This window comes from Centropristis striata, chromosome 13, assembly GCF_030273125.1.
Source record: "Centropristis striata isolate RG_2023a ecotype Rhode Island chromosome 13, C.striata_1.0, whole genome shotgun sequence".
NCBI classification, from domain to species: Eukaryota; Metazoa; Chordata; class Actinopteri; order Perciformes; family Serranidae; genus Centropristis; species Centropristis striata.
This window is the reverse complement of record NC_081529.1, coordinates 18,926,801-18,951,986: the sequence shown is the minus strand read 5'-3', so window position 1 is coordinate 18,951,986 and position 25,186 is coordinate 18,926,801. Positions and strand designations below refer to the sequence as shown.

The 25,186-nt window shown below is 38.8% G+C and overlaps 3 protein-coding genes across 3 annotated transcripts in view; 1 reads left to right on the top strand and 2 right to left on the bottom strand.

The window, feature by feature from the left end:
• Positions 1–25,186, bottom strand: part of LOC131983252 (uncharacterized) — a 34,051-nt gene that overhangs the window by 3,920 nt on the left and 4,945 nt on the right. The window contains exons 2-4 of the mRNA XM_059347945.1: positions 3,415–3,483; positions 1,887–2,474; positions 1,667–1,786 (exon numbers count right to left, since the gene is read on the bottom strand). Of these exons, the coding sequence (XP_059203928.1) occupies positions 1,667–1,786; positions 1,887–2,474; positions 3,415–3,428 (722 nt within the window). The 5' untranslated portion in view covers positions 3,429–3,483. The remainder of the gene's footprint in view (positions 1–1,666; positions 1,787–1,886; positions 2,475–3,414; positions 3,484–25,186) is intronic.
• On the bottom strand, positions 5,461–10,576 carry LOC131983251 (uncharacterized). Its single transcript, XM_059347944.1, has 5 exons — positions 10,476–10,576; positions 10,219–10,276; positions 8,237–8,833; positions 8,037–8,156; positions 5,461–6,899 (listed from the first exon to the last, which is right to left on the bottom strand). The coding sequence occupies exons 2-5, from the start codon at positions 10,230–10,232 to the stop codon at positions 5,870–5,872; spliced, it is 1,761 nt and encodes a 586-aa protein (XP_059203927.1). The 5' UTR covers positions 10,233–10,276; positions 10,476–10,576; the 3' UTR covers positions 5,461–5,869.
• cacng2a (calcium channel, voltage-dependent, gamma subunit 2a) overlaps positions 16,618–25,186 on the top strand; it is a 72,591-nt gene continuing 64,022 nt past the window's right edge. Inside the window, exon 1 of the mRNA XM_059347946.1 lies at positions 16,618–18,538. Within this exon, the coding sequence (XP_059203929.1) occupies positions 18,313–18,538 (226 nt within the window). The 5' untranslated portion in view covers positions 16,618–18,312. The remainder of the gene's footprint in view (positions 18,539–25,186) is intronic.

Below are 25,186 nucleotides of genomic sequence, written 5' to 3'. Positions count from 1 at the left end.
GGCCACAAACACTTTTCAGGACATGGTGACATATGCCAGACATGCTGAGAAATTGGCATGTGAATACAAGGAGAATGAACGAAATAAAAAACAAAAACTTCAGGAACACTTACAGATGGCTCAGCTACAGGCCTATTCAAGGAATAATTTCCATGAGAGAACAGCAAACAACTATAAAAGAAGAATTTTTCGAGGTCGAGGTCAGACTTCAAGCAGTAGAGGACATATGGACACATGTTTTGTCTGTGGACAACAAGGCCACTGGGCAAGAGACTGTCGCGATCCTGTTGGTGGCTGCCACACTTGTGAGACACCTGACCACTGGGCAGGTGACTGCCCAAATGAACAGCACCATGGATAATGGCAGGCCAGCTCGCACACTGCAGGGTGGTCAGACAGTCCTCCTACTGGAGTAACTGTCAGGAACCCAAGAGGGAGGGTCCAGGGGTCACAACAGCCTCATGAATTTTGACTCGTGGAGGAGACCGGAAGGGCAGCCAGATCAGTCTTCTTTTCAGAACTAAATGAAGCTGAGCAAAAAGCAAGGCCACAAGAGCGAGAACGCTGGAAACAGGACAAGTGTTCATAAAAAGGAGGGGTTTGATATGGCCTGAATGGAAATATTTTACTGTGCTAAGTTAGCACATGGTATTGACCATGTGTCTAAAGGAGGGATGGTCAGTGTGCTTCACAAACATTGGCATGATGCGCTGTACACATTACATTCAGTATTCCCATACCTTATTGATAAATTTCATCGTGTTATTTAAAAGTGTTTCTCTTTGTTTTTCTTTAATGCATTTTTTGAGATTTTCTTATGTACACTGTTTTTTGAATTTTATATTCTATGTTTTTGAAAATGTAACATTATCGCACAGTTTCCACTCAGTCATGTTGTAACCATGTTAACAATCAGTGATATAGTTCTCCCTTGGCCTGCAACCAAATTTTTAGTTTTGAAATTGACTACACATATGTTAGTCAAAAGGAGGGTGTGAAGGAAATTTGGTACTTCCTGTCATGGTGGTACAAGAAGTATGCAGCGACCTACTTGATATTCAAAACACAAGGCCTTGTGGGAACTCACTAGGGCCTTAACTCTGATAACACCATGACTGAGGGGAACATGTAGATCAGGGGGCTTTGTCCTGATGTGTTGTATAGGGCAGGAAGATAGGGCCGCATTGAGTCTTGCTGAAAAGCCAATGCTGAAAAGTGCAACAGTCATAAGTCGAGCGGTGTACGGGACTTTGTTGTATTGTAAAATAGCCATTTGGAATTGTGCGGTGTATGGAATACGAATGTGCTCATAAAACTTGCTGAACAGAGGATTGAGTGCTTTGTGTTACGCCAGCTCACCCATTAACTTAGTGCAGTTGTTAAAATTGCCACGACACATGTCTTCCACTCACTCTTGTTATTGTCATTGTTTTTGAATAATCTTGAGTTTGTGTTGTTTATGATTACATTCAATAGACTTATTACAACCCTCCCTTGGCTTCCTCTATTCTCTACACATATACTGTATATTGTGAAGACAGACATGTTTCAGACAACTATATAAACAGGGACTTGTGTTGTTTCTGCCAATCATCTGTGTTGACATATGACAGATAATATTTGTCCCAAAATAAAACATACATACATATAATAACATGTATAATACCTGATTTCATGGAGCTGATTAATCTGACGAAGCATCCTTTGTATGTCATCTTCAGACAAATCCACACTGAGGTCCACCAGAGTTTCTGTGTTCATCTTCAGGCTAAAGTCACTGAAGGAGCTGTGAAATATATTCATTTATTTATTTGTTTGTTTATTTATTTATTATAATAGATGTTTCCTTTGCAAAACGTGCATATTATTTTGACATGACTCTTTACCTTTTCTCTAGCTTGTCACATATTTCCTGGGTGGTCTGAATGTATTTGTCCAGCTGATATGACAGCACTTCCACATTCTGAAGCTTGGGGAGGAAGAAGACACTGGCATCTCGTTTAAACTCGAGGAGGAGAGGACAGACTGTCCGTGCAGCAGTGATGACCACCTGGACATGTTCAGGGCTGACCCCTTCTGGCAGATGTAGCAGCTGGTTCTTCTCCGTGAACACATGAAGTGAGGTGACCGCCAGATTCTCCACTGCATCCAGGAAGCAGTCGAGCTCCTCCAGGCCTCCCAGAGTGTCCTTCACCACAGCAGCCAGCTCCTCCTGCAGCTCTGCACGCCTGCTGTCCTGGTAAAACTTGCTCTTTATATATTCAAGAGAGGCCCTACCTTTGCCCTTTGCCTTTTTGACATGGCTGAGTTTCAGGTTGACTTTGTCAGCTCTGTCTTTAATGTCCACCATATAGATAATTTCTATCTCCATCCTGAGCATCCATGTAGCGAACGTCAAACAGAATTTCCTCACTGTGTCGATGTAGGAGAGAGTATCTGCAGTGTAGCGGCACAAGGCCTCCTGCAGCTTTTCTCTGTCACACAAAACAACATTGTCTGTAGGTTAATCTCTGTCTTGTCATTGACTTGGAAACTGTGAGGTTGACATGTAACGTAATGTATGGCATCCTTACACCTACAGATTAATGTGTCAACTCTGTGAAAGTTTCCATTAGGTTTTAAACAGCTTGCACAGAGAGGTTAACAAACAGGTTTAACCACATTACTGACAACACTCAGAGATCACATCACTTTTTAGTTTTTGGTGCTGGCACACCTCTCACTACTCCTACTAATTTTCTGTTCTGTGTTCATTATCCAGTATCTGTTTGGTTATGAGACTGCAACATCATTTTTAGTGCAACATTTTTGTGCACCGCAAATAAAACAAAAAACATTTTGTCTTCTAGACATAAAAACACGGTCGCTCAAAAAGTTGGAATAATCTGTCAGACACAATCCTCTGTTAATTGTGATTGCATTTTCATTGTGATATGTTAAGAAAATACTGATTAATAACATTTTGAGAAGATAAACACTATCAAGAATAAATCACATTTTCACAATCAATTCATGGAAGGAGGAAAAAAATATTTTATTCCAACTTTATGAGTGGCCACGTATAACTTAAAACAAATCTTTATTATGCATTGGTTTCTAATCAAAACATCCCTCATAAAAGGTCAGCTGTATAGGTGGAGAGTAAAAAAAAAAGGTGCACCATCGCTTTTAATATATTCTTTTCCTTCCTCCTCATCCTCCTCATATTGTTATTAAAATTATTATTATTATTATTATTATTATTATTATAAACCAATGTTAAGACTACGAATGAGAGTCAGAGAGAAGACAAAATTACACACAGCACAACTTAGGCTTTTAAAGCTCAAAACAGTGATAAAAAACAAAACCTTTCAAAGCAGTAAACAAAACATGTAGTCTGGGCAGCAGTAACATACATATTATTTTCTTTACCTTTTCCCCGACATCTCTCTGTCTCCACTTGGCACGCTGCCTTCAGTTCCTTGAGGCTTCAGATATTAGCTGTGGAGATAAAAAGAGTCAAAAGTCAAACATATTTGGTTAATAGAAAATTATGAAGAATCAATTACACTGAACAAGCACTGGGAGAGTTACCTCGTATGACAAAACTTCAATATGTGGAATTCATGTGAGTTTTGTTTTGCTTTTATTTCTTAATTTACATATGAACCACACCCACCTCCACCTCTCGTCGACTCAGGATGTGGCAGTGACATATTTACATATACAGTGGTGAAAGAAGTATTCAGATCCCTTACTTCACTTAATGTACTAGTACATATCAACTACTTACTGTTATTTGGCTTAATTAAAAACATCAAGACAGACTGTGTGGTAATGCACTATGACTTCAAATTTATCCTGTTTTTCATGTTAAATCTTATCCTGAAAATTAACTAAAGCTGGCAACTAAATGTAGTGGAGTAATAAGTACAATACTTGCCTCAAAATGTAGTGGAGTAGAAGTATAAAGTTACATAAAATTAAAATACTCGAGTAAAGTACAAGTACCTTAAAATTGTACTTAAGTAAAATACTTGAGTAAATGTACTCAGTTACACCACTGTAAATATGTCTCCACCATCCAGCTCCGTCTATTATCAACAGTATCATAACTAGACTTCACAAAACTGCTGCTTACATCCACAGTGTCAGAACAAAGCTGTGGATTAGACACTGCAAGACTTTTTTCACAAATGCATTACATAAAGAAGACACAACCCTCTGGAATTTCCCTTCCAGACATTTTATAACTTGAGTCAAACAATGTCTTTGCTTTCACTTGTTTGTTTCTGTGTTGTCATGGATGGTTGTTCTTGTTTTAAGCTCTGAGTTTAACATTTTAAACTGTAACATGTAATTTATACATATATTAAATTAATAATCAGTATTTTCAAGGGCTGCTAACTAAAAATCAACATAGAACTGGAACTATCTGCATGATTACAGTCCATAAAAGCATAACATGCCCATCTTTGCATGTGAATCCATTGTTTGTGAATCCATTGCGTGTCAGTACAGGGTGTGTTCGACCTCTTTGGTATGCAACATTGTGTCCACTTATCTGATCAAATACATTTCACACACATAATCAAACCCAAAACCTGCTTGAATAACCAAAACTACAAAGACCATAAAAACTCAAGTGTCACTTTCATCCTCCAATTACTTTATCAAATAACTAAAAGTGAATCTAATTTACATAAAAATATATATTAGTAAAAAAACTGACCTATTGAATGATTGAAAGTTTAAAAATGTAAAAGCAGGAGGTGAAGTCTCACTGTTCAGTTATCCTGCTTACAAAAAGGTCGACTAAACATTCAAAAGCTATCTATAACCTACAACTGTGGATATAGGAATTTTATCTGCTTATATTTGTTTGTTTATGGCATTTCTAGAGGCATCAGGTTTATCAGAATATTATAGGCATAAAAGTCAAAATGGCTTTTATCCTTCACAGTCATATCACATTTAGTTTACCTGCACAACAAGCTTAAACATTCATTCTTATCTGTGGTTATTTGTGCTCAAACTTTGATACAAACTCATATTTGTCTGCAGCAAAAACATGAATGTGTATTTCATATTTCATTGCTGGAAATCATTGTTTATTGTTTCATATGTAGAGCCATTTCACATATTTACTGATCCCTCTGTTTTAGCTTTTTTTTGACAGTTTGAATTAAACTGTTTTGATTGTAATTGGGGCTACACGGTGCTGTAAGAGCAGCTAGAGGGAATTTCATTAATTAGGCCTGCACTTGAATAACTACTGAATGTTGTACTAACCATTAAATGGAAGACATAACATCTAGACAAATGTATTGTCATCACTCCTGTGTTTAAGGTTTCTTTTTACATTGTGTCTGTATAATAAAGTAGAACTCTTCAGCTGTATATAATAATATCATATGAGGAGCTTAAACATTTGGATCATAATTAAAAAGGAGGCAGAAACAAGCTTTTTAATTTTAATTAGTTTATTAGTGCAAAAAAGTGCAGATTTAATGTTACATGTTTATAATGCAATTTAAACAGTCTGTACAGAATGCAATTTGCATAAAATATTTTATATTGCATTAAAGCAGTAATTTTTTTTTTTCATTTACATGTATTATCAATTAATGTATGTATTTAAATCAGGCTTATGATGCTTTATATTTTGAAACAGGTTGAGCAAAAGGCTAATACATTTACAATAAGTAAGAAAGAGTTGACCCAATAAATTGGTTTATGTCATGAGAATTACAGCTAATAAGACTTCTTTAAAGATGCATTTTAATGATGTTTAATGCTGAACAGAGACTTTAAATGGATCTGATACTGTATGTGATCTGAGTGTTGAGTTTATTCTAAATGTGCAGTAATCTCTGTTCATTGAGCACTACTGTATCACACATGACTTTTTCTCGTTCATTTGTTGTATTTCATCCACTTCATCAAATGACACTTCCATTTCTGTGTCTCTGTGTTTCTTCATCTCCCTCTCTGGATAAAACGGCGTCTCCAGGAAGAATTTGTTTTTCTCTGATCCCAGCAGACCTTTGCACAGGAAGTCATGGATCTTCTGCCATGAGTCCATCTCTGAGCTCCACAGTGCAGCTCTGGCTCTGATGAACTGTGATAATTCAGTCTCGCTGCCTTTGGCCAGACTGACGCTGTCTTTACAGATAAAGAAGATATCCATGCCGAGGAAGAGCGCATTGAGCCCGATGAGACCGGCCCTGGCTGACTTGGAGAGAGCAAGAGGCCCTTTAACTGCTGCCTGTCCAATATCTGGGATATCTGCTGCCACCCTGGGTACGTTACGTAACGCTTTTCCTTCCTGCGCTGCCACTTTACCAGCACTTGCAAGCATCTCTTCACTTTTTAACAGCTTAACAGCAGAAGCAGCATCAACCATCGAGTCAATGCTCTTTCCAATAGCACCCGCTTTACAGAGCACCTTGCCGACTCCCACAGCCACATCCACCCCGTTTGTTGCTCTTTGGGTCACCTCCTCCAGACAATCCTGGATACTCTTCACATCCTCCATGAAGTTTTTGAAGGTTTCACTGGCTTTCTTTTGTTGCGTGTGGTTCACTCCGATCTCTGTGGCGGTGGTGACAGCACTGTTGACTCCACTGGTAATTCCCAGCCCCACACCAGTCATCGTCAGCGCTAGAGACGCTCCAGCTGTTACAGGAATTAATGCCAAACCAACAATGGAAAGCACACCTCCAACTGCCCCGACCGAGCTGCCGGCCACACTGGAGATCTTGGCCCCCTTACTCATCCTGTCCAGTTGAACAGCAATCTCCTCCAGGTCTGTTAGAAACTGCAACATATCAGGACGTCTCTTACTGAACTCACTGATGAAGCCACAACATGGTTCCTCCTGAAACAAGAACACTGTCCGGAAGCTCTGGTTCATCCTAACGGAGAGAAAAGAGGAACTTAGACCAAAAAAGATCAAACAGCTCAAATGTTAGTGAGTGGCTTGTAAAGTTCAGTATGAAAATGATAGATTTTTGTTTTGGAGCAGACATTAAGAGAAGAATGTCCACATTAATCTAAAATTAGCAGAATTGCTAATATGAAACTAATTATATTGTTAATAATATACTAGTTTCTGAGTAGATACTTGCAACCTTGAACTAGCTTTTGTGAAGTGTGAACATTCACAACACTGAAGGTAAACATTATACCTGCCTGCCATCAGATCAACTCTACTCATTAAACTGTACTTTAACCCTCTGAACCCCACCAAGGTTCTTTTTTTAATCACAAAAATACATTTATAAGAGAAATAAACTGTGAAGATGAGCATTATCATCATTAAAATTGTGAAATTTCTATAGATCTATTAAAAATAAACTGTTTAGAATAACTGGATCTTGTTAAAACAACAAACAGACAAGAGGTTGTAAAAATACAATAGATTGTAAAATAATTTAATATGTATAGCATGTGGGCATTTGGAAAAGTGTTGTATATCTAAATTCCATTTTATATCAAATTTGATGAAAACATTTATCAGAGAAAGTCAATTTGTTTTTTTTGTTGTTGTTGTTGTTGTTGTTTTACTTTTTTTTATGATTTACGTCATTATTGCCATGTTATTTTGCACATGATTGTGCTGATTCCATACAGCTGCAGGACTTACAGGGCTACAGTAAGTAAAATGTAAAAAGAGCAAAAAATGCCTGATTAGTTTTTGGTCCGGACAATTGAACCATAACACTGATTATCACTTTACCTCCTGTAGGCAACTATGGGAGGGAAACACTGAAAACAATGTTCCTCCTCTTAGTTGAGTGAGTTTGCATCCCAAGTTTTGTTAATTATTTGCTAATTAACTTGTTCATAAAACAAACAAATTTAACTGATGGTGACACTAAAGGAAATAGTCAGAGGATCACTATAGTCATTGTGCCGATCTAAGCTGTAAAGCTAATACTTTTGAACTGTATGTCTATATTTACAATACTGTTTGTCAAAAACACCTTGCACAACTGAGTTGATATGATATTTGGGGCCAAAAAAACCCAACATTAAATGGTAATGCTTACCTGATTTCATCGAGGTAATTAATGCGATCAAGCATCCTTTGTATGTCATCTTCAGACAAATCCACACTGAGGTCCACCAGACTTTCTGTGTTCATCTTCAGGCTAAAGTCACTGAAGGAGCTGTGAAGAACACCAATTATTTTTTAATTATCAATGTTTATTTTGCCATATATGCATATTATTTTGACATGCCTCTTTACCTTTTCTCTAGCTTGTCACAGATTTCCTGGGTGGCCTGAATGTATTTGTCCAGCTGATATGACAGCACTTCCACATTCTGAAGCTTGGGGAGGAAGAAGACACTGGCATCTCGTTTAAACTCGAGGAGGAGAGGACAGACTGTCCGTGCAGCAGTGATGACCACCTGGACATGTTCAGGGCTGACCCCTTCTGGCAGATGTAACAGCTGGTTCTCCTCCGTGAACACATGAAGTGAGGTGACCGCCAGATTCTCCACTGCATCCAGGAAGCAGTCGAGCTTCTCCAGGCCTCCCAGAGTGTCCTTCACCACAGCAGCCAGCTCCTCCTGCAGCTCTGCACGCCTGCTGTCTGCAGTCACCTGGGTAAACTTGCTCTTTATATATTCCAGAAAGGCCGTACCTTTGCTCTCTGACTGAGTAACATGGCCGATGCCTAGGTCGATGTTGTCATCCCTGTCTTTGATGTCCATCATCATATGCACCTCCGTCTCCCTCCCAAGCATCCACTTAGAGTTCCTCTCACAGAATTCCCTCACTGTGTCCATGTAGATGAGAGTATCTGCAGTGTAGCAGCACAAGGCCTCCTGGAGTTCCTTTCTGCAACATGAAAACACAGTTTGTGAGATTACAAGACACATTCAAATTGAACTGTTGTTGTAGATTGTCTCACATTGTGAGGTATAATGTATCAACAGGATGGAAAAGGTAAAAAAAAAAAAAAAAAAAAGCACTAAAACTTTACTTTTCAGATATCAATCTAATTTTTACCTTTATGTTTGCTTTACTATCTACACTAATAATGGCTCTCATATTCAGATAAAGCATGATAAAAATGCATCATGCCTTTCATAACTTTCAACTCGTGACAGTGCTTTATTTTTGTCTGTCATTAGATTTTTACATTTTCACCAGCAGATGTCACCAAAGCACACATGGTTTGATAATGGCTTTTAAGAGTTCAGAAAACTTCATTTCGACAATGCTTTATATATTCCTTGCAGTATAATATATTTTAAACTGAAATTATTTTGCAGGGAATATTTTTGCAAATACTGACAAAACAAAAGCTAGAGTGAAAGTGGGGATTTTTCCATTTCTCCTTCATTTTGAAAATATGTTCCTAATGTCTTAGTCCGTCATGTGATACGATTATAGATAGCTGATTCATTGTCAAACAATTTTTTCCAGGAGCTGCTTTATCTTTATTGGCAAGCTTAAATTTAAAACCCATAAAATTGTTAATCAAGTGCAGGCCCAATTAATTCTATACAAAATAATGATATTAATGAACATTCTATTAAGAAACATCACCTTGTTAATGAGAATTTTACTGCTAAAGTTCTACATTTATTCAAAAAGTACATTTACTCAAGTTCTGTGCTTAAGTACAATTTTGAGGTATGTGTAGGCTACTTTACTTGTGTATTTCCACATATGTAACTTTATACATCTACTCCACTACATTTTATAGGTAATTTTACTTTTTACTCCACTTCTTTTAGCTGCCAGCTTTAGTTAAGTAGTTAAATTGAGCCCTACTTTGAAATAATTAAACCGATGCTTTCATAAATGCGTCAAAAATAATAATACCATAATATATTTATTTAGAATATATAAAACAATCTGAGTGGGGCCATTCTGAATAAATGTGTAACTTTTACTTTTGATACTTTAACTACATTTTGATGCTGATACTTTTGTACTTTTATTTAATGAAGATTTTGATTGCAGGACTTTTACTTTTAAAGGAGTAATTTCACAGTGTGTTATTATACTTCTTCCAACATTGTTTAATACTTTTTTTGTTTAAAGAACGGACTTATTATTTATGTAACATCTTCATAACATATGGTTTAATGGAGTCTCAGGTTTTAAAACACTTTACTTCTAACAATACTAAGAGGCTACATGTTTTTAGTTTGTCTACTCTTCAGGCTTTTCTCTCTTTCTGTGCAAAGGCAGCTGAAAATGGAAGTTTTTACCTTGCAGCAGACATGTTTCTCCTCTCGGTTTGTGCTCTTCAGTTTCACGGCTTATCACCTGCGTGGTTAAAATACATCAAGATCAAGTTTGGACATCCGATCGCGCCAATAATAATGTCTTTTGTTGTGTGAATCTGCTGAAACAACGAGGCCGAGGGAACGTGTTGACGAAACTTAGACAGCTGACGGTGTTTGGTTTCGTTTTCCTGCCTCCACCTCATCAGGTTGAACCACCACCGCACCCTCTCTGTACTAACTTGTTCAAGGCGGTGATAAGTTTTGTTTTCAAGCTCAAACTGTGACGCTGATAAGAGTCCTGAGAGTTCAGGAAGCAGCGCTACACGGATGGAGAAAAAAAGAAGGAAAACTCACTGGGTCACATCTTATCGCGTTTCCTGATGCTGCCTTCAAATGCTGTCGGAAATATGCACGTTATTAATATGACCCAAAGATATGACTAAAGTGACAGAAGCTCATTCAGTTTCCGGCAGAAGCGAACTACATTTACTGGATGTTATACTGAAGTATATTTTTTAACATACAGCTACTTTATGGAGTTGTTTAAAAATGTATCTTACTTTTTACTCCAGCACGACAATTATTTGACACTTAGGCCCAAAGTTCATTTTTGACATAGAATAAAATTTGTAAAAAGTAGATAGAAATAATAAAATTAATAAAAGTCAGAAAGGATGAGCCACTCAGAAAAAAAGAAGGACATAAATAGGAAAATAATAGCAATAATAATCGTATAATAAAACTAATAAAGAAAAGAAAGAAAGCATAAGCAAACATTTTTTTAAATGGAGATAAAAACAAGGAATACTTTTTAAAATACAAATAGCCAAATGTACTTCCAGTATGAAAAGTAAAAGTGTTGATTGTGCAGTGAAATGTCCCCTGCCTTTGTATTAATATTACTGCTGCATTTTACTGTTCTAGATTTAAAGGTAAGTCCTTTATATCCTGTATGTAGTTTAATCTGCAGCAATGCATCATATTCTATCGGATCATTTTATGAATCATCAGAAAAACAACTTTATGACAATGACTTTCACAGCTGATCCAAGAGAAGTTTTAAATAGCTTTTTCATTTTTTTATTAAATAGTGGGAGAAATTTCTCAACACCTCCTTCAGTTTATCACAAACATTCAACATCAACACATCTGGAGATACATGTTTTTTACTGGACAGGAAGGGTTTGAAAAATAATATAGAATTTAACTAAAGCTTTCAGTATTATAAGTATAATATTTGTTTCTGAGATGTAGAAGAGAAGTAATCCAATGAATTCAACAGTGAAATTTGCTAAAATAATAAATATAGGGCTGATGGTTTAAATGAAGTGCTAATATTGAGACTCTGAATTTTAAGAGCTTCGGCATTATAGTTTATGTCAGGCTCAAATGATGCACAAACCCTCACACACACAATTAAGTATTATTTCAGCAAAGAAGCACCGACTGGACTTATTTGGAATTAACAACGTAGACACATGGATGAGTTGGGAGACAGAGGGTCAGTTGTGGCCCATCAACCCCGGACTCAAAAAAGGTTAATCCGGTTATGAGCAGCATGTACAGTGCTGGAGCTCGACGAAGGACAGTGTGTGTGTGTGTGTGTGTGTGGCCCTGTCAAAACGCTCACTCAGCTGCTCTCAGCTCAACAGACACTCAGGGATCAGAGTGGAAACACTGCTGACATGGCAGCGTCCTCACACGCGACACAGCAACAACATGAGTTTGTCCACTTCTATCAATGAGTGTAAATAACAGAAACAATGTTCTGTAAAATGTTTTAGCATTTAATAAAGCCTCTGCACCCTGACAATAACAATAACGTGTGAAAAAAACTGACACTTTCATTAAAATGATCAAAGATAATGATGCAGAAAACCCTGATGGTTACCATCTTAAAAACACTTATTGTCTCAAGGAGAATTCCAACACACACTGAGAGACAGCAGCACACACTGATGCCTTCAGGCTGAAGCTTCTGCACCTCAGCGCTCTGCAGCTGCAGCCAGAGGGCGGGGAGCTGAGGTGGTGACTGAGTGGGACTGTAATGTCTCGTCATATTGAGGTTGCGATGCGTGCAGTGGCCTTATTGTTTATCTATGTGAGGTTTGGTGTGGGGAGACAAATTATCCTGGCAGCGATGATGGTTATGCACGTAAGTTTGACCTGATCAGTAACAGTCAGGGCGGGACAGTATAGGTGAATATAAATAACTAACATATATCACCATGAAACGCCCCCAGTTGTTTATCTACATAGTGACAATTCTTTGTTTTTATTATTTATTACTTGTTTTCAAAGCTTTGTTGTGTCTCCTCTCAAGCCTTTGAGTGCCCTTAATGACCTATTTCCCATTTTTAAGTTTTATTTTTCAACTGTTCCTTTACTTATTTATTCATATATTTGATCATAGTGTTGTTCTGCTCATTACCTTTACCATGCTATCTTATTTTATCTGATTCATGCTATTTTATTGGTCAGCACTTAAGTCAACTTTGGTTGTTTGTATTCTGAAATGTTATGTTTGAATATACTAATGAGGCATTATGATATAAATTAATTTACATACATTTCCAAATGAAATAAATGAACATTGGATAAAGGCAGGTTCAAAATTCTTGTTTTATTTTGTTGAAATATAAGACTAAAGGTTTTTACAGAGGGAGTTTCAGATATTTCTTTTAATCACTCTATAAATCAGAAGATACTGTCAACCATTAAAAAAAAAGAAAAATAGATCCCGCCATGTTTTTTGTAAAGGAATAAAATTATCCATAAATCCGTCTCTGAATAATATATAAGAACAAACCTCTCTGTAAAACCTAGTGAGTGGTTGGTGTATGTTAGACTTACTGAAGTAGAGAAAACAGTCATGTTTTATAGACTTTGAATTTTTTTTCATTAGACATTACTGGTGGATAGGGTAAAATCCCCCAAATAATTTAAATAAAATTGTATGTTCAAAGATGCAAATGAGTCATTATGTAATGCTTACTTTTGGTGAATTTACGAGAAATCTACAGACACAAATACACAAAGTGTAGTAAAGTCAACAAGCACATTTTGTATGTTTTCTTTCAACTAAAGGCTCAAAATCTCAAAATTGAACACTGCATGGGAAAAACATGTTTCTGTATGTCTTGCCTTGAAGAAAAAGGTAAAACAGTACAAAAATATAAAACATATTACACTCACTGTGCATTTAATCTGCTTTCCTGGAGGGAAGAGATGTTTTAACCCTGTAGACCAGAGGACCCATGGGTGCATCCTCACCCTGAGGCTCCCTCTAATCAGGCTCAATTACTGAGGATAAAAATGTTCAAAGTGCGACCACCTTTAAGAGAGTCTGTGTTTTCTTTTCCCTCCCTCTCCCTTCTTTACTCCAGAGGACAATTTACTGGAAGCACTCCCCAAGCCAAAGCTCGAGGGGCGCTCTAACAAGGCCCCGATTAGGGCTGGATTTGCAGCTTTCTGCGTTAATGTCAGATTGGCATAAAGATTCCACAAGGGACCAGTGCATGTGCAGGCCTGGGACCTGATTTGTGCCCCCCTCCTTGCCTGTCAGGGATAAATGTTTGATGCAAGCAAGGGGTGTCCCAAATCCTGGCAGATATGGGAAATCAGAGAGGTCTTTAGTCAGAGCTCAAGGTCTCTGTTGAGGGAATCATGTTGGTATCTGCATGAGAGATTCTCCTGAGATTAACACTGGCTTCATAATGTGGCTGCTGGGAAACAGACTTCATTAAAGGTGGGATATGCAGACCTGGAAACTCCTCTCATGTTTGAGCCTCAGTTCAGTGTGAGCAAGTAGAAACATGAAGGAATTAAACAGCAGTGGAGAGTTTTTTTTTTTTTTTTTTTTTTTTTTAAGCAAATTTAGTCATGTTCTGGATACAAAGATACGGTCCTTCTGGTTGAGTATTCACATTTTATGCCACTTAGACTTCACTGTATTTATTTGATAGCTACAGTTCCTTTAACATTCATAACAAATTATAGTGTAATGTTAGATTATAAACTACCCAAGAGTAGTAGAAATCAAAGAGGATAAAATCAGCTCCATCATTAGTATTGGAAGTTAGAGAACTAAATGTAATCCAACGACTCGGTAAAGTAAAGTTTACAGTAGCTTGCTGGTAATTAATTGCATTTAAATTTGCAGAAGTAAAATTACCATTTATCCATTTTTTGTGGTTAATTTGTGAAACTACAAACAATTCTCAGATACTGACTTTTTGTACCGTCAGTATTGTAAATGTTCAGTTCGAGACATGTCAGGGACGGCGTGTCACTTTCCGCTACTTACATGCATAGTGGCTTTTCAAAATAAACTTCAGTGTTCACAGGAATAAACCAAGAATAAAAAGCATCAAAATCACTTGACTAATGTTCTGGTAAAAGGGTTGGGCTAAAAAACAACCACTTCTGCAGTTAAAAACTGGACGCAGTTACGCAGGTTAATTCCAAATAACAACACTGACCACAGACTGTATATACAGATGGACAACCAATTTGTGAAGCCAATACATCTGGAGCACGCCCTGGTGATAGGCTACAGTATAGGATATAAACCCCGCCCCCTCCATGTTAGTGGATAGGACAGGAGCCAAATAAAAGCTCAAAGTAAAGGTCAGTTAATTTCATGTCCAAAACAAGTCATAATGCGCTATTCACTAAATGTACAGACAGTCCGCCACTAAAAATATGAATGAATGCGCTACTTTTTTCAAAAAGGGAGTACGTTTACATTGTTTTATTGCTACTTTTATATCAGTAAAGGTCATGAATACTTCCAGCACTGAATTCTGACACGTTGCTTGATCCGAACTTTTAAGAGGAATCTTTTTCACTCATTCTATTTTTTTAAGTGTACTTTATACTCTGTGCATCAAGCTTTTCATTTCTCTTACATGCTTCAACATGCAGCGACTCAGCGGCTCTGAGGAGATAAATGCTGAACTCAGAGCTGCAGAAATCATTCTGTCCAAACGTGTCTCTGACTGGATCATCTGAGGGTCTGACATGAGGCCCAGAGGCCTGAGAGAAACATGATGAGGACCTTTTTCATAAGGGGATGACCAACCTGCACATGCACACTCTCTCTCTCTCTCTCTCTGACGTTGTTAATAACTGCTGAACAACATTTTTCATCATCAAGGCTGCAGGTCTCGACCCAAAAAAACAGAACATAGCCCACTCACGCTGCACTGACATATGAATGTGGACGATGGAAAACTGAAATGAAAATAAGGATTTTGTTTTGTATCTGTGTTATTTCACAAAAACAAGACATTAATGAAAATGTGTATTTATATATTTTTGAACACATGAGCTGAAATAAACTGTTGGCTAAAAAAACATGTTGGCTAAAATTTTGTCGACATACTTATATAAACAAACACGCTTGTAAACACAATGGGTGATATTGTACGATATATGAACATGACATTTATATTAAATATTATGACAGTTCGAATGACAAGTTGGTAGAAAAATAAATGTGAGAGATAAAAACGGCTTCTTTAAAAAAAGTAATTTTAAAAAGAAAGCACAGAGATTTGACTGTCTTTGATTGATTGTCGCTATTCTTATTATATGTGATGAAGACATTTGACCAGCAGGGGGCGACAAACTCCACAGAGGAAGAGCAGAGCTGGAGGGAGCTGTCTTTTCAGCACCACACACACACACACACACACACATCCTTGTACTTCTGTCTTTGTAAGACCCTCACAACTAAATGCTGACCCCCAACCCTTACCCTCAAACAGGCCTTTGAAGAAGACCAGCCAAATTGTCCTCACTTTATTGGTTAATATGCTGGTCCTCACTATGTGGAAAATACATGAACAAACACACACACACACACACACACACACACACACACAATAATAATAACATAGAAGTCGGTCATTAAAACATAAAAAAGAGTGAGTTCTTGAATTTAAAGCTAATTATCATTCATTGAGAATCATCTAATCACAGGATGACACCAGATCCGCCTTTGCAGCCGTAAAAATCGCACTTATTCCTGACAAGAGCGATGAAAAATAAAGAAAAGATAGAATGTAAGACAAGTGAAGAGGCAGGTCGGACATGTACTGAGATTACTTCATGCATGAGATAGCGCTGCAACAATTGGATCGGACAATAATAAGCCATAACTGCATAAACCTCAGCTTGTATGCACGGATTCAGTAATTCAGTAAGAGAGAGAGAGAGGGAGAGAGAGAGAGAGAGAGAGAGAGAGAGAGAGCATCGCTACACCCCCTCCTTCCGCCTCCTCCACTCACAGAAACGGAATTAAAAAATCTTTAATATCTTTCCAGCAACGAGCCTCCATTGCTGCAGCACACACACATACACACACTCACACACACACACACATGCACACTGTGGGCCTTTTAAAGAAGAAGAAAAAAGCTGCAGAATTAAGAGCATCTTCCTCACACTGACATTACTCATCATCCGACAGAGAGCAGAGGGGGAGAGAGGCTGGATCCTGAATGTATTGAATGCACAGCGCCGCTGACATCGTGACAACACCAGCTCTGTCTGTGGATCTGTGCAACTCGCTCTCCTGATTGTGTAATATCTTTTCTCTCTCTCTCTCTCCCTCTCTCTTCCTTCCTGCAAGCGGCCGAACCTGCATCCGAGAGGAGAGACAGAAGAAGAAGAAAAGGAGGAGGAGGAGGGGAAAAACAGACAGAGGGGGATTGCAACATTCATTAGAATTTATTTTTCTTCCTATTACATGGCGCAAGGGCTATACAAACGGGACCGTCCTGGTTGTGATACTGCCACGGTGAATTTGGATATCCAAGCAGCAGCAGCGGCGGCAGAGTCCTCCTCCATACACGGAAGAAGAAGAAGCATCCTCCGCTGCGGCGGCGCCCACACCGACTCCTCGTCCTCCTCCTGCCGGCTCTATGTCGAGTGATGGTCGGCTTGCCTTGCTGGATGCTCCCCGCTCTCTCCGGATCGACGACGACCGAACCTCCTCTGACCGCAGACCCCCATTTTCGGCGGAAACCTTCCCAGAGCTATAGGGCTACATATGGAAACTGGGGACCAAAATTTTAGGAAAAAGGAAAATCTACGCCGTTAATTATTTTTTTTAGGTTTTTATTTTATTTTTTCTCGCTGTGTGTTTTTAAAGCCTGCTAATTAATTTATTTATTTGTTGAGCCTTGATTTCCTCATTCCGCCGTGTGTGTGAGAAGCCAGGGTGATATTTTCTTTTAACCCCACAATAGGTCGTTATAAAACACCCCGAGAAGCGCTTTGATTTCCTCTCCACAGGACTTGAATCCGTCCATTTGTTTACTCTCTTTTGTTTGCACTAATATGATAGATTTCCCTGCTGCCCTTCGTTTCCCTTCCTACTTTATTACCTCCTTGCTTTTCCCTCTTTTTGACTAACAAAACACATTAGAATAAAGACATTAGCCTGATAATAATCTTTAGGGTTTAATTCTAAATGTTATAGCCTCTGACTGAAGTAACTCACTGTAACAGACATATTGAACTGTTGTACTGTAAGCCTGCCATTACTCTAACACCCCCCCCCCCCCACTATCTCTGTGCTCCATTTGAGCTCATGTTAATTCAGCTCTGAGCTCAGCTGTAACCTTTACAAGTAAAGAAACAGGCTTTTCTTTTCTTTTGCAGGCCTGTTGAGAAAAAACCCTCACCTTGGTTTATCTCACTTCCATTTTTAGGCTTTAGGACACAATTAATCCTGTTATTATCCATACATCTGCAGCTGGGGGCCCGCTGAGGTTGTCACCCTCTGCTTACCTGATTTCTTATCTTTTTTGGGGAAAATAAAAGTAAGAACAGAGAGGAGAGACCTCGCTGCCTCTTCCTCTCCCCCCCTTCCAAAACCTCCATCCTTAGTTTTTCTCTTGTTGTGGTCCTCACCCAAACGCAACCATAAGGTTCCTACCGCATCCTCCTCCTCCTTCTTCCCTCTCCTTCCGCTCGAGTATATCCCGGTTTTTCGGTTTGGTTTGGTCCCGCAAATTTTCAAATATTTACTTCCTGTACATCAAGAGGAAAGGGGGTCCCCCTTTCATGGAATGCGGAAACATGGGTCTGTTCGACCGCGGAGTCCAGATGCTGCTGACCACGGTGGGAGCCTTCGCGGCCTTCAGCCTCATGACCATCGCGGTCGGCACGGACTACTGGCTGTACTCCCGCGGCGTCTGCAGGTCCAAGTCCATGAACGAGAACGAGACCAGCAAGAAGAACGAGGAGGTGATGACCCATTCCGGCCTGTGGAGGACGTGCTGCTTGGAAGGTAAGAGCTCGGCTGCCTCCTAAAAAACTGACAAAACCCGTTTTTTTTCAGGTTGTCAAGCGTTTTCCTTTTTCATTAAATACACGGCAGTATTTGACAGAAACTCATGTTTTAAGGCCAGAATTGAACAGATCGTCAGCATCCACACTCCTAAACCCCTTTCACACATGCAGTGTATCCCTGAAATGTTCAGGGACATTTCCTGCACAGGGTTATGTGTGAACCGGGGCAGAGGTCAGACATTCAGGGAAATTCCCACCTGAAGACCCAGCACCATTTCAGGGAAAATGCAGGTACTGCTGTGAATAAAAGCAGTAACATTGCAGGGACAAGAACATAAAGGTTTTCATGTAGAGGGAGCAAACCAATCACAAGACTTCGCTGATGACGTATTTGAATCTGTGCATGTGTGTCAACTATCATAAGAACAGTGGCATTGGACGAAAACAGCTCCTAGCCCGTCATGTTCCAAAAAATAACAAGAGACATCTTCTGCCGTGTACATTCTTCTTTTGTTGAGTTGTTTTTGAGTATTACCGCCATCTGCTGGGCTGTCTCTTGCCTCATCTATTCCGACATTGCCATAGCATGTGAGAAAAAGTGCAAGATGGAAATGTGTGAATTGTTAAAGCTGGTGCCTAGAGGGTTATCTTAGACGTCCCTCAAAGGGTTGCAAGAGAAATCAGAAGGTTCACAAGGTTATTAAAAGGACCAAAAAGAGGAATAATACTAATTCTGCTATGTGAAACTGGGTTTCTTGCTCTAAAGTTTCCTGTAAAATACAAAGAAAATCACTTTAGGTTAAAAAGGACACATGCAACCTGTGATGAGCTGCTGCAGTTAAACATGTTTTTCATTTTTAAAAGGTAGCAAGGCAAAAAAAGTTGGACTAAAACTTGAATGCACACTTATGCAATTCTTCTAGGGTGTTCATCTCCTGCAGGCAGGGTGGAATTCTGAGGGTTTGCAAAAAAGCACAAATTGTACAACCACTATTCACATCTCTCCTCTAATTTATCTAGAATATTTGTCTTTTCCATGTGAAATACTGGAAAGTTTGATTTCTTGAATAAAACAAGTACACTTTTGGACTGAAATGACATGTGCAACCATTGCAGGTTGCTGCAATTAGACATTTAGGGCTCGCAAGGCAAGAAAAAAAAGTGTCTATAGATCCAAACTAATACACTTGTTTTAGGGTGTTCATCCCCTGCAGGCAGGATGAAAAAGGTTACTCGATTAGGGAGAGTGAGATAAATCTAAGGGGTGGCAAGATTATTTAAATCAGTTTTTGTTCCATCTTTTCTCAACATTTGCTGTTTCTCCCAGTTAAATTCTTTTCATGTATCTAATGAAACAATGTCACAAAGATAAATCACCCTTCTGTTGGAGACTCTAAAACTCTTGACCCCAATCCAAACAGATACACTTCTCTTAGGGTGTTCAGCTCCTGCAGACAGGGTGAAGCAGGTTTCTGTTTTGGGAAGGCCGCTTAAGGAGTTGTGAGATAAATTGGAGGGCAGAGAAGATTATTTAACTCTTTGCAGAAAAAAATCCTAAATCTGCCTCCACAATTAATGATTTTGTTCTATCTTATTTCTATTTTTTGCTTTTTTCCTGTGACACACTGGAGAGTGCACACGATTAGAGACGCTGCATTATTTTAAGAGGTCACAAGACAAAAAAAAACTTGGATATCAACTTTCAACACTAAAACTCTCCAACTAAATCCAGACTTCCGTAGCGTGCTCAGCTCCTGCAGGCAGGGGTGAAGCAGGTTTCTGGTTGCAGCCTGAAGCTGTTGCATAAAAGCCTCCCACACCGCTTTGGAACAGTTCCTCTAGTCAGACATTAGAGCTTAAATAATGAAATAATAACATATTCAGGAGCTGTAGTTAGGAGGGAAGCTTCATCATATATCAGCCTGATATATTGGCAAACCAATACACTGGTCTAACCCTAATTAAGGGACGCTGCAGGGCTTCTGTCCAGTTAAAGAGGATGTGACAAAGGGCCAGCAGTTTGGACAGAGTGTTTATTTTCATAATGAAGCCCCAGAAGTAAAGTCATGGTAGTAGAGCCGCCGACCTGCCTGACAACCTCGATGACGGGCAGGGCTCGTCATGTGACCTTTGACCTGATATGTCAAATGGCCTCACGTCCTGAGCGCAGGTTTCTAGTCAACCTCCTGCACCTGCCCCGTCAGACGGAGGCGGTGTGCTTCCTGTCAGTGGAGCCGTCGGGGTGCTGACTTGGAGCGCGACGCTTTAACCTTGTGAGGGCGCGGAGCGTTACAAATCTGCTCATCTTCTTAGCTGTGAGATCCTGAAAAGCCTTCATGCTCCTCTGGCTCCTGTGATAAGCAGCCAGACTGCACCTTCTGTTCAAAGCCTAATAACTTATTTGAAGTCTACTTTAAAGCAGTTATAATCAATATTTTTATAACAATAATTTATAAAATGATAATGTGAAAAGGATTTGACACAATGACAGGGCTCCCCTTCAGCTCTATGGAGCTTTATAGTGAGTTTCAGCTCATTGTTTAGCTGCCTTTCAACAACTCTGATGTTTTTGTTCACTCTCACAGCTCTCATTGTGTTATTTTCTGAGAAAAAGCTGTAAAAAAAATAAAATAACACTGTACTCTACCTGCTCAGTGGCAAGCAGGTAGAGACTAACTGGGGAACATATTGGGGTTTTTTTATTGGCACCTTTGGTCGTGTTGAGTCAGACCATTCCGCACTGAGTTGCATTACCATTACTAGTTTTAGCACACAGAAGAGTCATGCCTGAGTTCGGTCAAAGCACACCCAAACACCTCTTTGCAGGTTTTGGTGTCATCACATGGGTTCTGTTATCATTCAGGGATGATATGATGATATATATATCATCTAAACAATTTAAAAATGTCCATCGCATATATTTTGCTACATTGTTTCAATAGCAATGTCAAAAAAACAGTGGCAAAACAGTAATGCAATATTTACACCATTTGACCCACACCAGGCACATGGGAGTATGAATTATGCAAAAATAGACTTTTACCTGACTAATTATTTACTGAATTGCCAAAAAAAATGCTATATTGTGATATATACGATATATGATATCGAATATTGTTATTGAGATATGAAATCACCAGTACAGCGCTAGAGAGGGCGCTGCTTATAAACGAGTCAAAATGAAAGCAAGCATGTAATCAGTATAAAACACACCTTGAAGCGGGTAGTCCTGTTGTAATAAAAATGCAAATCCCTGCCATCCTTGGCTGATGCCTAGAATCAAGCAAAAAACATATATTATCAAAAATGGGCTATAGTACAGCTAAAGAGCCAGATATTCCCCTTAGGAGTTGGTAGAGACCAAAATCAGAGCTAGACAGTGATTATTGGACTTACATTCATCAGGAGGACACAGCCACGACTCCCAATGAATGATAATGTTGTTCTCTGTACCGGCAGGATTTTTAAATGCAGTTAAGCAGCTGTTTACTAACAAATTCAACATATCAACTTAAAAAGTGATAATGTGTCAGTGTTTTCAACTTGTTACTACTCCCAAAAAAATCAGGTAGATTTGATTAGGTTTAGTCACAAAAGCAACTTGTCAGGATCAGGGAATTTTAGTTAACACTTGCTGTCATTAGGAAACACGAAACATGTGTAAATGTCTGACGTTTTATTGGGAGGACAGTCGCTACCTTTATTAAACCTCAATATTTGATTACCGCATTGTTTCCTTGTCGATATCTGCCCAGTACTGAGAGTTGGCTCTGAACACTTGTTCAGATTCTTAGTCTTGTTTACAGATTCTTTGATCAATTCTTTGATTTATTCAGGCAAAAGTTGGTGAATGGCTCTTTGTGTTTAGACATCATTAAAAACTGATGTATTTGGCCCAGTTTAGGGGCGGCTATGACTCAGCAGATGGAGTGGGACATCCACTAATCTAATGGTTAGAGGTTCAATCCCCGAAAAGGCCAGTGGTGAAAGAAGATTAGTTAAGATTTAGTAAAAATACCAATACAGACATGTATAAATACTCCACTACAACTAAAAGTCCTGCATTCATAATCCTAATTGAGTAAAAGTATATAAGTAGTATCAGATAATTGTACTTAACGTATCAAAAGTCATGCATCAGTGTAAGTTGCTGTTGCAGTTGCTCAAAGTGCATCTAGTTTAAATACAGTTTAGTTTAGTGGTTCCCAACCTAGGGATCGGGCTCCTGAAAAGGATTACCAGATAAACCTGAGAGGTTGGGAGATGATTATAGAAAGAAAAAAAAATTGTAAAAAAAATGACTGGATGATTAGATTTTTTCATGGCTCAAACAGCACAAAACCATGTGAGAATTATGAGAGAAATCTCCCTTTGGTTGAATTTTTAGCAACTCAGAAAAATGATGGGCTTTGAGGAACACTGATAGATGTTTTTAACTATTTTACAGAATTTTACAAAACGACAAATCAATGACTCGAGAAAACGCTCACAAAACACTGACAATGATAATAATAATCAGTTGAAGCCCTACACTGGTTTAATCTTTAACATATTTTACTGTTAGGCTAATTATGTGTTTTTTAAGGAAAATCTTTACTCTAAAAGTAATTACTAACTTCATTAAAGTAAATGTCATGCAGCAAAAACAGCAGTATTTCCTCTCCTTCGTCTGCTCTGCTTTTCTTTGAAGGTAGTCCGGATGTGACTCACTGTTGCCTCTGGAGGTTCAGGTGGTATTACAAGACCGGCCGGGCCACGGCTAGTTGGTTTGCATGCTAATTTCAGTAGATATCTCAGCAGCAAAATTACTTTTTTACGATGTTTAAACTAAAAATCTGGTCAAATCTTACCTTTAAAGAGATAAAACGTGTTTCTACCAAGCAGAAAAAGTTTTAGTTTAAGTATTATAACTGAAATATAAAATCCCAGTGTCTTCACTATCATAAAAGTTTAATTGGTCTTCATCTCGACTTCCAATCACAGCATTTACACCTCAGCTGACACCTGAGCACGGCGTCAACAACAGAAAGCTGTGGTTTCACTGGTACGACGAGTGTTTGTAAGTTTGTGAAGGTGTCACAAAGTGTTTCTTACCTGGATAATATAAGAGAGATAACGTTGAATGCTGAAAGAGTGCTCCGGTGTATTAACTGTTCCTGCACACATGGGATTAATCACAGCTGGAGTGTAATTGTGACAGTGGCTGGCCTTTATCCCTGCCAGGCCATTATTTAATTGGCAAACCAAAACGGCACAGAGTCAAGACGAGATCAAAACATCGTTCTCTTGGCTCGGTGTGTGTGTATGTTGCTTTTGTATCGGCACAATGAGCCTCTCCCTTTGAATCCGAGATCAAAATAGCAGGAAATAAACCCAGATTTGTCATTTGTGATTCATGAATGATCCCCGGCCCAGAAGAGGCAAGGGAGTGGGAAAAAGGGGGCCAGTGCATTTACTTACTGAGGTCAGATTCATTTAAATTCTAATTCAAATGACTTCCTGTTCAGGAAATTGGGTCTTAAAAAGCGAGTACATTTAATTATAGGTAGCTTGCACGTTTTAAACCAAAATTCGGGGGGAAATTGAAAAATAGAAAAGTACGGATACAGGATACAGAGCGGATGCAGCTGCAGAGAGGCAGAGATAAGCAGCCTGCAAATCCAGCCCAGATAGTCAGGAGGAGTGAAGTTTAACATTTCAGATGTTAATTAGGCTTCAGTTTGCAGCTCAGCTCAATTAATTCAGAGAGATGACTAGTATTCATCTCTCCCCAGCTCCTCTTAAACGAAGCCTTGCTGGTGATCAGGCAGCGACTGATGGTTGAATTTGTCCTTTTTTCGCAGCAGAGAACACAGACTGTGTGTTTGGCAGCGCGGGCCCACACATCCTGCTCACAGAGTGGACACAGGTGGGCGACGGTTTGTGTTTGTATAACCAGCTACTGGAGAGGAGAAACCTGTGAACAAGCAAAATGGGAATACCCACACTGGGTGCTTCATCACCTCGACCTCTGCTTCGCTCACTGCTCGTCAGAGAAACACAATAATCTTGCTGCCGGAAGAAGAAAGGATTGTGTATCTTGTGCAAGGGTGTAGGTTTAGTTTTAGAAGATATATTTGTGTGTATATATAGATGTATATTAGAGAGTTGATCCTGCAAGAATCTATATCTGGGCATAATTTAACAGGCCCACTATCAAGTTTATTTACTGAACTTTACTGTGTTTTGTCCGAATCAGCCTGCGAGTGTTGCAGTGCTGCCAGAATCTACTGTGCAGATATTTTTAGTAGTTTTCAGCAGTACAATACCACATATTTAATCTACTTTATCTTGGTCTAATGGTCTAATTTGGTCTAATTTTTGTATATTTTCTTATAATATTCATATCTAAATGTCCACATGAACAGTTCTTATGATTTCCTAGAAAAAGGGATTCACTGGAATTTGTAGGTTTCACACAAAATTTTGACCATTGACAAAGCAACGTAATTATAAAATCCACGTAGGTCGCCTATCAGGTAGGTGGGGGATGTGATGGATCGGTTAAACCCAAGTTTTTTTAACCAGGAGACCGGTGTTTGTGTCCCATTGACGGAAGTTTTATTCAGAACTAGTTTATAAGAGAAGTACTGCAAGTTCACTGTTG